This window comes from Aplidium turbinatum, chromosome 12 (genome assembly GCF_918807975.1).
Source record: "Aplidium turbinatum chromosome 12, kaAplTurb1.1, whole genome shotgun sequence".
Taxonomy (NCBI): domain Eukaryota; kingdom Metazoa; phylum Chordata; class Ascidiacea; order Aplousobranchia; family Polyclinidae; genus Aplidium; species Aplidium turbinatum.
The window spans coordinates 1,653,933-1,669,862 of record NC_137483.1 but is presented as its reverse complement, the minus strand read 5'-3'; the positions used below and the strand labels follow the sequence as shown (position 1 = coordinate 1,669,862).

At 37.6% G+C, this 15,930-nt stretch overlaps 1 protein-coding gene across 1 annotated transcript; it reads left to right on the top strand.

The window, feature by feature from the left end:
- Window positions 1-12,380: 12,380 nt before the first annotated feature.
- Window positions 12,381-14,899, top strand: LOC145780862 (macrophage migration inhibitory factor homolog). Its single transcript, XM_082592511.1, has one exon. The coding sequence runs from the start codon at window positions 13,594-13,596 to the stop codon at window positions 13,963-13,965; it is 372 nt and encodes a 123-aa protein (XP_082448637.1). The 5' UTR covers window positions 12,381-13,593; the 3' UTR covers window positions 13,966-14,899.
- The last annotated feature ends 1,031 nt before the right edge of the window (window positions 14,900-15,930 follow it).

Below are 15,930 nucleotides of genomic sequence, written 5' to 3'. Positions count from 1 at the left end.
ATTCACAAGCAAGTACCGGTAGCCCATTCCTTGAAGTCATAGTTGCGGCTTTAGGGTGAGGCAAGTGCTGAGGGTGAGGGTGAGGCAAGCACCATTTTACAGTAATATTCATACCCAAATTTTTGTTGAACATGCTCTCAGAATGCACTAAATTCAAAGTAATTTTTCAAAAATTTCTGAAGCATTCCAGTCCAGACGCTGGGTGTCGCCTTCGGCGAACACGCCGTCAAAACCCCCTCCCCTTTCAAATACCTAGCTACGCTACTGAATTGGATCATTGTCATTAGGGCCCGCAAAGCATATTCCGCACAGGGCCCGAAATACCCTAAGACCGGCACTGCCTACATTGCATTATGTCCTTAAAAAGAAAAAGAACACTAGCAGAGGAGAAAAGGATATTCAATTCCAAATGGGAGTTGGGTTATTTCATGATGGAGACGGCAGCGCATACTATGATGTGTCTAATATGCAGTTAAGTGGTTAAAACTGTTAAAGGAAATAATGCAAAACAGCATTTTTGTCGTCATATGTCACACCATTATGCAACATTGGAAGGCGAGTCGAGGAAAATCTGTGTCGAAAATTTGAAGAAAAGTGTGAGTCTGCCTTTTCACGAATGAAGTACCTACAAAAACGAGTACCGAACAAATCAGGCTAACTGAGACTGGTGTCTTAACCGGTGCTCGTATGCAAAATCAAGGGAGTTGCAATGTCGCAGACTTTTATTGAATAAATTCATTTCAAAATGTTTGATATTTCATGGTACTATTAGGTATAGCCTAAGTATGATAAGTTTAGTAAATATTAACGAATAAATTCTTCTCTTAGATAACGCAAATTGAAAAAAAAAATCATTTAAAACTCACTGGCGGCCGTGCTTTATAGAATTAATCGGAATGCGGCCGGCAATAGCATAAAGGTTGTGCACCCCTGATCTACACGAATCAATTGGCTACAAATCCAAAACAAGTACCATCTTTTTCTTGTGATAACTTAAACTTCACCAACTTGTACCGATTCTCAGCAATTTACTTTATACAATAAAATTATTAAACTTTTGCAAATTGAAAGAGTATGTCTTACTTTATTCACATGAAAAGTTTCAAGTTTATATCTTATCTACAAAACTGGCAATCGTCGTTCAAACGTAACATTTTTTGGTAATAGAGGTAAGTCGCTATGTTTTCTTGTTGCGTATTCCTGGTTGAGATATTTGAATGTTTGGTATTGGCAAAACTCGCTCTTTTAATGCAGTTTCGTTTAAAATTAGGCAAACTTTGTTTTAGAGACGTAAAGACTGAAAGCATCATTTTCAATATTGTGACGTCACACGCGTGCTAAAGGGGGGTTGTAACCCCCAACCCCCACCCCCCCCCCCCCCCTTGGCTACAGGACTGGTAGGAAGGCTATGAGCAACCCTCTCAAACAATCCCAATTCAAAGGGTTTAAATTGTGTTGCGTGTTCTTTGAACTGGACGAATGACAAAAACGGCTAGCATCTTGCACTTTTCCTAGATGTGAGATGTATCAGTGTTGTCCAAATACGAAGGACGATTGCTCGCTTTATCGATAAAACATAAACCTGAACTTTTCAGTTGCATGAAGCAAGACATACCCTTTCAATTTGCTAAGGTTTAATGATTTTATTGTAAAAATTAAATTGCTGAGAATCGGTCCAAATTGGTGAAGTTTAAGTTATTACAAGATAAAGTTTCGTAGCCAATTGATTCGTGTAGATGTATGATCGTACTTTCCAACGATGGCAAAATTGTTAAAATCCGAGCAGAAATGAGAAAACTACAGCAAGTTTAGTGGAAGCACTATTTACCGATCACAGCAAACAGGGGGTGGCGTATACTGAATAAGGATTGATTCGCCTTTACAATGCATTGAAAAAAGCTTCGCTGGGCGGTTAAGTTTGAACGACGATTGCTCGTTTGGTAGATGAGATATCAATCTGAAACTTTTCAGGTGCATAAAGCAAGACATACTATTTCCATTTGCAAAAGTTTAATGATTTTATTGTAAAAATTAAATTGCTGAGAATCGGTACAAATTGGTGAAGTTTAAGTTATTACAAGATAAAGTTTCGTAGCCAATTGATTCGTGTAGATGTATGATCGTACTTTCCAACGATGGCAAAATTGTTCAAATCCGAGGAGAAACGAGAAAACTACAGCAAGTTTAGTGGAAGCACTGTTTACCGATCACTGCAAACAGGGGGTGGCGTATACTGAATAAGGATCGATTCGCCTTTACAATGCATTGAAAAAAGCTTTGCTGGGCGGTTAAGTTTGAACAACGATTGCTCGTTTGGTAGATGAGATATAAACCTGAAACTTTTCAGGTGCATAAAGCAAGATATACTCTTTCAATTTGTAAAAAATTAATGATTTTATTGTAAAAATTAAATTGCTGAGAATCGGTACAATTTGGTGAAGTTTAAGTTATCACAAGATAAAGTTAGTACGTACTTTGTGCTTGTGTTTAATTGATTCAAGTAGATATATAATTGTACTTTCCAACGATGGCAAAATTGTTAAAATCCGAGCAGAAATGAGAAAACTACAGCAAGTTTAGTGGAAGCACTATTTACCGATCACAGCAAACAGGGAGTGGCGTATAGGCCTACTGAATAAGGATCGATTCGCCTTTACAATGCATTGAAAAAAAGCTTCGCTGGGCGGTTAAGTTTGAACGACGATTGCTCGTTTGGTAGATGAGATATAAATTTGAAACTTTACAGATGCATAAAGCAAGACATACTCTTTCAATTTGCAAAGGATTAATGATTTTGTTGTAAAAATTAAATTGCTGAGAATCGGTACAAGTTGGTGAAGTTTAAGTTATTACAAGATAATGATGGTACTTGTTTTGGATTTGTAGCTAATTGATTCGGGTAGATGTATGATTGTGCTTTCCAACGATGGCAAAATTGTTCAAATCCGAGCAGAAACAAGAAAACTACAGCAAGTTTAGTGGAAGCACTATTTACCGATCACTGCAAACAGGGGGTGGCGTATACTGAATAAGAATCGATTCGCCTTTACAATGCATTGAAAAAAGCTTCGCTGGGCGGTTAAGTTTGAACAACGATTGCTCGTTTGGTAGATGAGATATAAACCTGAAACTTTTCAGGTGCATAAAGCAAGATATACTCTTTCAATTTGTAAAAAATTAATGATTTTATTGTAAAAATTAAATTGCTGAGAATCGGTACAATTTGGTGAGGTTTAAGTTATCACAAGATTAATCTGGTACTTAATTTGTGATTGCATTTAATTGATTCGGGTATATATATAATTGTACTTTCCAACGATGGCAAAATTGTTAAAATCCGAGGAGAAACGAGAAAACTACAGCAAGTTTAGTAGAAGCACTATTTACCGATCACAGCAAACAGGGGGTGGCGTATACTGAATAAGGATCGATTTGCCTTTACAATGCATTGGAAAAAGTGTCGCCGAGCGGCTACGTTTGAACGACCATTGCCAGTTTTGTAGATAAGATATAAACTTGAAACTTTCTAGGTGCATAAAGCAAGACAAACCCTTTCAATTTGCAAAGGATTAATGATTTTATTGTATAAAGTGAATTGCTGAGAATTGGTACAAGTTGGTGAAGTTTAAGTTATCACAAGGTAAAGCTTATACTAATTTTGTGCTTGTGTTTAATTGATTCGGGTAGATATATAATTGTACTTTCCAACGATGGCAAAATTGTTGAAATCCGAGCAGAAATGAGAAAACTACAGCACTTTCAGTGGAAGGACTATTTACCGATCACAGCAAACAGGGGGTGGCGTATACTGAATAAGGATCGATTCGCCTTTACAATGCATTGGAAAAAAGCTTTGCTGGGCGGTTAAGTTTGAACGACGATTGCTCGTTTGGTAGATGAGATATAAATCTGAAACTTTTCAGGAGAATAAAGCAAGACTTACTCTTTCCATTTGCAGAATATTGATGATTTTATTGTAAAAATTAAATTGCTGAGAATTAGTACAAGTTGGTGAAGTTTAAGTTATCACAAGATAAAGTTAGTACTTACTTTGTGCTTGTGTTTAATTGATTCGGGTAGATATATAATTGTACTTTCCAACGATGGTAAAATTGTTAAGATCCGAGCAGAAACGAGAAAACTACAGCAAGTTTAGTGGAAGCACTATTTACCGATCACTGCAAACAGGGGGTGGCGTATGCTGAATAAGGATCGATTAGCCTTTATAATGCATTGAAAAAAAGCTTTGCTGAGTGGTTAAGTTTGAACGACGATTGCCAGTTTTGTAGATGAGATATAAACCTGAAACTATTTAGGTGCATAAAGCAAGACATACTCTTTCAATTTGTGAAAGATTAATGATTTTATTGTAGAAATTAAATTACTGAGAATCGGTACAAGTTGGTGAAGTTTAAGTTATTACAAGATAAAGATAATACTTGTTTTGGATTGGTAGCCAATTGATTCGGGTAGATGTATGATTGTGCTTTCCAACGATGGCAAAATTGTTAAAATCCGAGGAGAAATGAGAAAACTACAGCAAGTTTAGTGGAAGCACTATTTACCGATCACTGCAAACAGGGTGTGGCGTTTACTGAATAAGGATCGATTCGCCTTTACAATGCACTGAAAAAAAGCTTTGCTGAGTGGTTAAGTTTGAACGACGATTGCCAGTTTTGTAGATGAGATATAAACCTGAAACTATTTAGGTGCATAAAGCAAGACATACTCTTTCAATTTGTGAAAGATTAATGATTTTATTGTAAAAATTAAATTGCTGAGAATCGGTACAAGTTGGTGAAGTGTAAGTTATTACAAGATAAAGATAATACTTGTTTTGGATTGGTAGCCAATTGATTCGGGTAGATGTATGATTGTGCTTTCCAACGATGGCAAAATTGTTAAAATCCGAGCAGAAACGAGAAAACTACAGCAAGTTTAGTGGAAGCACTATTTACCGATCACTGCAAACAGGGTGTGGCGTATAGGCCTACTGAATAAGGATCGATTCGCCTTTACAATGCATTGAAAAAACGTTCGCTGGGCGGTTAAGTTTGAACGACGATTGCTCGTTTGGTAGATAAGATATAAACCTGAAGCTATTTAGGTGCATAAAGCAAGACATACTCTTTCCATTTGCAAAAGATTAATGATTTTATTGTAAAAATTAAACTGCTGAGAATCGGTACAAGTTGGTAAAGTTTAAGTTATCACAAGATAAAATTAGTACGTACATTGTGCTTGTGTTTAATTGATTCAAGGAGATATATAATTGTAATTTCCAACGATGGCAAAATTGTTAAAATCCGAGCAGAAATGAGAAAACTACAGCAAGTTTAGTGGAAGCACTATTTACCGATCACAGCAAACAGGGGGTGGCGTATACTGAATAAGGATCGATTCGCCTTTACAATGCATTGAAAAAAAGCTTCGCTGGGCGGTTAAGTTTGAACGACGATTGCTCGTTTGGTAGATGAGATATCAATCTGAAACTTTTCAGATGCATAAAGCAAGACATACTCTTTCAATTTGCAAAGGATTAATGATTTTATTGTAAAAATTAAATTGCTGAAAATCGGTACAAGTTGGTGAAGTTTAAGTTATTACAAGATAAAGTTAGCACGTACTTTGTGCTTGTGTTTAATTGATTCGTGTAGATATATAATTGTACTTTCCAACGGTGGTAAAATTGTTAAAATCCGAGCAGAAACGAGAAAACTACAGCAAGTTTAGTGGAAGCACTATTTACCGATCACTGCAAACAGGGGGTGGCGTATACTGAATAAGGATCGATTCGCCTTTACAATGCATTGAAAAAAAGCTTCGCTGGGCGGTTAAGTTTGAACGACGATTGCTCGTTTGGTAGATGAGATATAAACCTGAAACTTTTAAGGTGAATAAAGCAAGACATACTCTTTCAATTTGTGAAAGATTAATGATTTTTTTGTAAAAATTAAATTGCTGAGAATCGGTACAAGTTGGTGAAATTTAAGTTATTACAAGATAAAGATAGTACTTGTTTTGGATTTGTAGCCAATTGATTCGTGTAGATGTATGATTGTGCTTTCCAACGATGGCAAAATTGTTCAAGTCCGAGCAGAAACGAGAAAACTACAGCAAGTTTAGTGGAAGCGCTATTTACCGATCACTGCAAACAGGGGGTGGCGTATACTGAGTATAGATCGATTTGTCTTTACAATGCATTGGAAAAAAGTGTCGCCAAGCGGCTACGTTTGAACGACGATTGCCAGTTTTGTGGATAAGATATAAACCTGAAACTTTTCATGTGCATAAAGCAAGACATATTCTTTTAGTTTGCAAAGATTAATGATTTTATTGCAAAAATTAAATTGCTGAGAATCGTTACAAGTTGGTGAAGTTTAAGTTATCACAAGATAAAGCTAGTACGTATTTTGTGCTACTGTTTAATTGATTCGTGTAGATGTATGATCGTGCTTTCCAACGATGGCAAAATTGTTAAAATCCGAGCAGAAACGAGAAAACTACAGCAAGTTTAGTGGAAGCACTATTTACCGATCACTGCAAACAGGGGTGGCTTATACTGAATAAGGATCGATTCGCCTTTACAATGCATTGGAAAAAAGTGTCGCCGAGCGGCTACGTTTGAACGACGATTGCTCGTTTTGTAGATAAGATATAAACCTGAAACTTTCCAGGTGCATAAAGCAAGACATACTCTTTGCAGTTGCGTTAGATTGGTACTTTTATTGTAAAAATTAAAAAGCGAGCTGAAATTAGATAGCTACAACACATTTAGTTGCAAACGTTTCATATTTTTATTTTTAAAGTTTAATTGGGTAAATTTTTAGCTGAATTGATGCAATTTGGTAAATTTTATGTCATCCTAGGTAGTTATATTCAACACTCGACGTTGGTTTAATGTTTTTATTGTAAAAACACAGTAAAATTGTCAAAAAATCCATATCCATTCCGCTTTATCACCTTCATTCCGCCGCTTTTCAGCATCCTTTTTTTCACCCTTTATGTAGTAGTTGCGTCCGTTTTGTGACGTCATGTTGACTAGGGTGGCGGATTCTATACTTGCACCAAAAATTGTTATTTCCACTGACATTGTTTTTTTTTCTTTGAAAAAGGATAAGTGGCCTAGCAAGTGCAAAAATGCATTACTAGGTTAACCATTATGTTGATCTGCAGGTATTTTTAAAATTTATTCTGGAAACTATTCACTTGTCAACGTCAAAAATTTAGAGGAAAGAGTTTTTTAAGTTTATGTTCAATAATGTTTCACTTGACACTTTGAGATCTTCAATCACTGTTTCTATACCGGTACACTGGGAATGCAAAACACATCATGAATGTGTCCAGCTTTGTTCTTTAGGGAAAGGTGTATAGGCTATAGAATAACATTTGTTCGGGTGAACATTTAAACAATCTTTCGCTCTTTATTGCCGCTAGACTTAGGGATTAAAGATAATGAAGTGTGCAATAACAAGAGAAGAATGACATTGAAGAAAAAGAATATCCTGGATAAAAGTATATGCAATGTTTAGTTAAAGGGGACTGAATCGAAACTGATCAACTGCAGACTCAAAAAGAACACAAGTGTGGGTTGATTGCTTATTTCTCTCAAGCAACCAGGACCTTTGAAGAAAGTATTTTATCAGCTTGGTTGTGTACTGTATTGACACATGCAATTCTTTGACTTGTTAAGAAACTTTATTTCTTACGTACATCACTAAAGGCAAAAAAATAATTTCAGTAAAATGTGGAAACCAATATGCTCAGATTGTGTTGTTCTTGTTAAATCATTTCAGGATTATCAAGAGATGCACTACACTTCCAGGTGGGAGATGAAAAGGTTTGCCCATTGAGGCTCCTAGCTGGTGGTGAGGGCTGTCCACCAAGAAAGCTGAACACCGAAGCTAGAGGTGTTCTGACAACACCTCATTTTTGCTACTTCTTTGTTGCTACATTATTGTAACTCTGTATTGTTTCTTTTTATATTAAATTTAAATTAAAGGTTGTTTAAATGGTTTTGGCATCAAACAACTTGACAATAATTGTGCTTCTGACATGCATCTGAGAGCATCATAAAATCACGTTTGTTCAATTTATTGATTTTGTTTGTATTTATAGAAAATATGTCTGATTTGTTGTACATTGATATGTAACACCTTTGAAATAAATCATTCTATGTGGAATCATAAATGGTAGGCTATGTTATGGACATCTAATCTCTGCTTATTTCTTGTAATTTATGTAACTATTATCTAAAATAAATGTTTGTTTTCCTGTTGGTGTGTAATGTGTATGTGTTGAAACATTGTATTTTTCTGTTACATTTTTTTGTGTGTCTGAAGTGACAAAATTATCATTTCTGTAGGGTGGCAATTGACTAGCAGACCGTATGGTCGTCAGGATGGGAACCTGTGCCACTTTTGTAGTGTATATAAGCTATATATACTACTTGCATATTTCGACCATGTACTGTTTCCAGAGGTGGGCACCCGCTACTTTTAAAGTAGCGCGCTACCCGCTACCGCTACTTGGGCCAAAGTAGCGCGCGCTACCGCTACCCGCTACCAATTTACAAAACTAGCGCGCTACCCGCAACCGCTACTCGGGCCGAAGTAGCGCGCGCTACTTTTTCTGCTACTTTTGTCTAAAATGACACTAGGAAACACTCAAGTCCCTAGAGATGCAAAAATGACCTTGAAAACGAATGTTATCATTCGTTTACACTGTCATTTTAACTTCGTTATAGAAAACACATTCTAAGGGAAATTTATTGTTACGCATCTTTCAAAAACAAGAGCATTTTAAAATGAGAGTCACTAAGTCCTGCGCGCTTTCGCTTAAGCACATCTTTTCCAACAGAGAAAAGTCTTTCCACCGCAGCACTGGAAGGAATGGGGGTTAGGGTGTTGCAGACGCCCCGACCCTCTCGGATTTTGCTTACCTTTTTTGTGGTACTGTGTTTAGATCAGTAGACCACAAATATGAAGTTTCATAAATTTTCATCGACGTTTACCTCCACCGCCGAGGCCATTTTGAGGCCCACTTTTTGAAATTTTTGATGTATTTTGCCACTAGAGGGCAGTGTATAAGTTTTGCAATATTGGGGTACATTTAAAAGATGCTCTATGATGTTCTGAATTGTTTAAAAAAAAAAATTGGGGAAATGGGATAAGTATATCCTAAAATATTCAAGTTTTGTCACTAATTTTTTGCACAATACTGCCCCTAGTGGTAAAAAGAAAAATTAAAATATCTTGAAAACTACTCATCATATTGTTATGGAACTTGCATGCACCCCCCCATTTTCATGGGTAAGGTCTAAGGAGTTTGATTTTAGCAATATTTTTGCAAAATATTACCACTAGAGGGCGGTAGTTCTAATTTTGAACTATTTTCCTGTGAAAAGACGATATTGTTGCATTTCTTGAGCTGTGTTTTTGAAGAATACAATTTCATGGTTTATGCACAACAAAATTTATTCAATTGTAAAGAAACTGCATGCATACCTGTATATACTATATCAATAAATCCGAACAGGCAATGTGAGTCTTAGTTAACACAATTTCCGCAAAGGCAGTTGTGCGTCTTCATTGTGTTGATAAATGACGTTTTCTAAGATTCGGTATCTTTCTTCGATTGTGTGAGTTTCTTTTTCTTGTTTTGCTAGATGAAGAAAGTCGGATACCATTTTTACCCTTCTCTCTGCTGAATCATTACAGACACTGAGTGCACTTATGATACCATTAGCAGAAGCATTGCCATCATCTATTTCCCACTTTTTTGGGTGTTTGATAAGAAAAGTTGTTGAAATGTGCAAAAGTTCAAATAACATTTTGCTGCTGACATTTGCATAGGAGCACAATGACAATGAGTTACCATTAACAATGTCTGGCAGCTCTGGCTTACCGTATCCATTACCAAACCTGTTTGTAACCTGGCCATGGAAACTTGCATTTAAACGCAGCAGAGTTCCAGTCAAAGCTTCCTTTTCATTCAATAGTGACTTGTTTGTCCCATAGAACTAAGGGGATCAGCTCCCCAGTTACATACCATGTGTGCCTACCTAAAGCTTTTAAAGCAGCAAGACTGATAATTTTGTCTACTGCAGCATAGCTTTTGATGTCACTTACCAGTTGCAAATCTTCTCGGGGTGCTGATGCAGCAATTGGACAGTTGAATCACCATCCATTAAATACAAACCTGCAAAGGTCAACAAATCACTCTATGTTTTGTATTTGTGACTTGGAAATGATTCCTTGCGGTAGAAAGTCTTGCAGCATTACTATCTCATAGCAATAGAGCTGCTTTCCCATCCACCTTGCTCGATGGACAGCAGAGAGAAATGCATGCAGCAGAGAAATGGCCTTAAAAAAAAGATAAATTTAAAACAACAACACCCAAAAACTGTTTTCAAGCCATCTCTCTGCTGCATGCATTTTTTTTCAAATAAAGCTAGACAAACCACTTCTCTGCCTAGCATGCAGAAAACATATTGGCGAAGTTATACTTTCTCATGTGTGGGAAGCCCTGAAAGTCGAAACGTCAAGATCTCCAGGCATTGAACTATTCGAAAGATTCCGGAACAAAGGATTCAATGCAACCCCACATGCTGCAGCTGTACTGCACACCAAAAATCCTCAAGAGTTGGGAGAATTTGTAACAACTCAAAGCAGAAAAGTCTAAGCACATAAAGTTTGAGAGAGATATGCAAAATTATCAGAGGGGTCAAGGGGTGATTACAAAGAACTTTTAGACCTGTTGACGGTGTAGATTGGAATCAAAAGTGGACAGTACAACTTCATAAAATGTGGTGCAGTCCATCGAGCAAGGTGGATGGGAAAGCAGCTCTATTGCTATACGATAGTTATGCTGTAAGACTGTCTACTGCAAGGAATCATTTTCAAGTCACAAATACAAAAATTAGAGTGATTTGTTGACCAATTGTACTTTTGTATTAATTTAATGGATGGTGGTTCAACTGTCCAATTGCTGCATCAGCACCCCGAGAAGATTTACAACTGGTAAGTGACATCAAAAGCTATGCTGCAGTAAACAAAACTATCAGTATTGCTGCTTTAAAAGCTTTAAGTAGGCACACATGGTATGTAACTGGGGAGCTGATCCCATTAGCTCTATGGGACAAACATTCGAACAAGTCACTATGAATGAAAAGGAAGCTTTGGCTAGAACTCTGCTGCATTTAAATGTAAGTTTCTATGGCCAGGTTACAAACAGGTTTGGTAATGGTATCATTAATTGCACATTTCAACAACTTTTCATGTCAAACACCCGAAAGAGTGGGGAATAGATGATGGCAATGCTTCTGCTAATGGTATCATAAGTGCACTCAGAGTCTGTAATGACTCAGCAGAGAGAAGGGTAAAACTGGTATCCGAGTGCCTACCAGCTGGGACATGGCCTCTCTAGACTTGCCTCATCAAGGCGTAACCGTTTGCTCACTGGTGTTGGACGCTATGGTGCAGACATGTTGCGCTGGGGCTTGGCAGAGAGTGCTGCTTGTGAGTGTGGCGAAATGCAGACGGCAGCCCACATTATCAAGGATTGCCGGCTATACAGACCACCCCATGGTATGGAAGGCCTAATTTCCATCGATGACGACACCAGGCAGTGGCTAACCAACGGATGCCCTGACATATAGCGACAACACGAGAGAAGAAGAAGGTATCCGACTTTCTTCATGTAGCGAAACAAGAAAAAACTCTACAAAACTATATTCAAGTGGTGGAGGAGGATTGAAGAAAGATACCAAATCTTAGAAAACGTCGTTTATCAACACAAAACTGACTTTGCGGAGATTGTGTTAACTAAGACTCACATTGCCTGTTTGGATTTATTGATATAGTACAGGTATGCATGCAGTTTCTTTACAATTGAATAAATTTTGTTGTGCAGAAGCCATGAAATTGTATTCTTCAGAAGCACAGCTCAAGAAATGCAACAATATCGCCTTTTTACAGGAAAATAGTTCAAAATTAGAACTACCGCCCTCTAGTGGTAATATTTTGCAAAAATATTGCTAAAATCAAATTCCTTACCCATGAAAATGTGGGGGTGCATGCAAGTTCCATAACAATATGATGAGTAGTTTTCAAGATATTTTAATTTTTCTTTTCACCACTAGGGGCAGTATTGTGCAAAAAATTAGTGACAAAACTTGAATATTTTAGGATATACTTATCCCATTTCCCCAATTTTTTTTTTAAACAATTCAGAACATCATAGGGCATCCTTTAAATATACCCCAATATTGCAAAACTTATACACTGCCCTCTAGTGGCAAAATACATCAAAAATTTCAAAAAGTGGGCCTCAAAATGGCCTCGGCGGTGGAGGTAAACGTCGATGAAAATTTATGAAACTTCATATTTGTGGTCTACTGATCTAAACACAGTACCACAAAAAAGGTAAGCATGATGAAACCAAGCTTTAAATTTCATGGGGCGCCTGCAACACCCTAATGGGGGTGTTGTATTTAAATGAACAGATATGTTTTAACTCGGTATTCGAAAAGCCCAAGGACTTGCTCTTGTCCGAAAAAAGGCGTCCACAATTGCTGCTTCCTTCTGCACCGACGTTTCACGGGATGGCGCAAACACTTCAAAAAATACATCCTCGGAGTCATGACTGGTGTTGGTGTCACTCTTCTAGGTATCAACCTGGCTTGGTGTCTCCCGCAACAGTCGAATTACATCTGTCTTGACTTTTTCTCGCAGTGCGTCAGCATCATCCGTGGAAACGTAGTGCAGAAATTGTAGCCACGACGTCTTGAAGGAGGGATGAAGACATGATGCCATAACTCATTTCATGTTGTTAAAGCACTTGTTGAATCGTTTCTTCACCCCTTCAAGGACTTTCACCTCTTCACAGGTCACAAGATCACTGATCTCGGTCAACTTCTTCGAGCAAATTGTGATGGTTGGAAGCAAGACTCCGTAATATGCCTTGGACTCGCCCTGAAGAATGTCTAAAGCCTGGCAGATAGGCTTCATCACACGGAGATATTCGCCGAAGAAGTTGACGTCTGCTAGAAAAAACCGAAACTTTGCAATCAAGCCGATTAGGCTATATAGCTGCTTGACCACGCCAGTATTGCAAAAAAAAAAAAAAAAGATTTTTTTTCAATTTAAATTGAAAAGTAGCGCGTGGCGGGAGTGAGACTGAAAAAAAGTAGCGCCTCTCCCGCTGCCGCTACTCCAGCTAAAAAGTAGCGCCGCTACTTTTACCAAAAAAGTAGCGCCGCTAGTAGCGCGCTACTGCCCACCTCTGACTGTTTCTGGCAAATAAACGATTGATTGATTGACCCTGGATCAGTGCATTGTGGTAGTGCTTTTTCTTGGAATGAGTAAAAGTATGTCAATTTTGACCTTGTAATATTAGTTCTCAGCTTGGAAACGTGAGCACATTTTGTCACTGAGTTTGAAAGTGGCAATTGCAATGCACACTATTTTAATTTCAGCGTTAGTTTTACTACAACTGCCAATACTCGGCATGGCTTAAACATTTTGTGTAACGCAAATTGTTCCAGATTGTTGATGCTGTTGAGGTGGTACGTAGTAGTTTCAACTTGTGACAATGCCTAACCTGGTGATTAAAACGAACGTGACAAAAGATAAGATTAGAAGCACTTTGTTACAAGATTTATCAAAGATTGTGTCTGAGATCCTTGGAAAATCAGAGAAGTACGTTTCAATTTTAGTGGAGCCGGGCTTGTGGATGAGTTTTGGAGGAACTGAAGAACCTTGTGCTTTATGTGCAATCGGCTCCGTTGGTCAGTTTGACACCGAAATGAACCAAAAGCTCTCCGCCGTCCTCATGAAAGAAATATCTGATGCAACCGGTGTGCCAGATGATAGAATGTACCTGCAATTCGACAGGCTTGAGAGGGACAATGTTGGGTTCAAATCTGATACTTTTTATGGTATTCTTGGTCCAGCCAAAAAGTAAAACAATATATATCTGTTTTTCCTAACTACCAGTATCAAGTATATACGTTTGCAAACTTGATACCTTAAAATATAAATTTGTAATTTTTAATTTTTTGTGTGGATTTAAACTTCGTCCATCACGGAAGAAGAATTTTGTCGGTATCAATATTGGATTCCAAAACAAGACTTCGTTGTTAAATCTTTCATTAAATCTTGAAATGATTTGATCATGATTTAACTGATGATCGAATAGGATGCATAGTGTGATAAAATACTTGAAACAAAGTAGACAGTATCGCACTACATCATAAAAATTGGTGTATTTATAGAGTTTTTGCCAAACAAGGGTGACTTCTTCAGCATAGTCTTATTCAAATTGAATCAATGTTGAAATTTTTAAATATTTTTCCGTTTGGTTTCAGTTATGTTCTTACACCGATGCTCGTGGTGGTAGTTTTGGGGCTGTCTATTGAAGACGTTCGCAGTCAGGTGGGAAGTGGGATTGAAAATTGTTGACTTTTCATTCACATAGTGCAGACATTTTGCGGGCATGGGAAGAGTTTTTTTTTGCAATTTTATTAGGACGTTTTATGGGCAGCCCCTAATACTGTTGTTTTTAAAATCACTGAATTCATGGCTGTTCGAATACCACGTTGTGATGTGAACGCTTCACTTCTTCCCCTTCATCACTTTCACAACATGGTGCTTCTGACAAACTTTCCCTCATGGGCGTCCTCTTCATAGCGATCGTGATCGGACTTTGTGCTTATCTTGCAAAAACACAACCTTCATTTCAAGGATAATTTGCAATAATTTGACATTATCCTGCTTGTGATTATAGTAGCCTACATTACTTGTTAATTACATTTTGCCGCGCCGTAGATTTTTTTTAATTTGTTCAAAATAAATTTAACTCTTACGTTACTTTTAATTTGTACGTCACTATGCTCTTCCGCAGCTGCTTGTGTTTGAATGTCATCAACTGAAGGCGGATGTGTGGGACAAGAGATTTTGCAACACGATATGGATAAGTCTGTCATCATTGATTGTTGAATTGTTTATCCACTGATTGAGGACTTAAGTTATTCCTTGGAAGTTTTGCATAGCCCACTCGTTGAGGCTTTGAACCACTGAACCACAGGCTTTGAACCACCGACACAAGCTCGCTCACCGAGATTGACAGAGTGAAAGTAAAATATTCCTCCATTGGATTCCGCTAAAGGAGAACTATCTTTGCGTTGCTCTGGCGCTAGGTCAGCAACCACCGGATCGCGAAAATATTGCTATCGGGTCGGGAGCACAGACGTCTCAGATGGTCATTAAGAGTGCACAGTTATTGAAAGAACGTTTTTAACCAAAAAATAAATTTATTACAGTGAAAACAATTACAGCCATGCACTAAATTCGTAAAAAGAATGTCTTGTATAGCTATCAAAGCAGTAACAGATCCAACTAGGGGTAACTTGGTCACTTACCTCCACCAAAATAAAACACGTAAATTGTCTACATTTTTGCGTAATTTTCTCGCTCGATTCCATGTCATAAACCACATTGTTCAGTTCAGTTGTTTTTATTTCTGACCATCAAAGCAAAAACAATACACGTTAACATAGCTGTTCCAGACAATTGTTCACCTAATCAAACGTCATATAAAAACCGTTCAAGTCTACTGAATATTACGTCATGGAAGTTGCTAGAAAATGTGCCAAAATTGCACCATCGTTCGTAAGACTTGTGTCAAACCTGTTTAAACCTGTTTCAGTTTGAAACCTGTTTAAACATGAAATATTGCGTCACACTAACTGCAGACGTGCCTTTGAGTTATCACAAATTTTTCTGATTCATTCTTGAAGTTGTTTGTTGGAAGTCGGTCGCACATTTAACTGGTTTATTTAGTGCTTGCTAGCTGGACAAATTCTCCGTCTTTTATCCAAGTAATCTGTTCTGTAGTGACAGTTTTAGAGGCGTACGGTGTTGCGTCCCA

Bases quoted from the DNA above. Each gene is read 5' to 3' on its own strand.
- LOC145780862 (XM_082592511.1), top strand. From the start codon at position 13,594: ATGCCTAACCTGGTGATTAAAACGAACGTGACAAAAGATAAGATTAGA.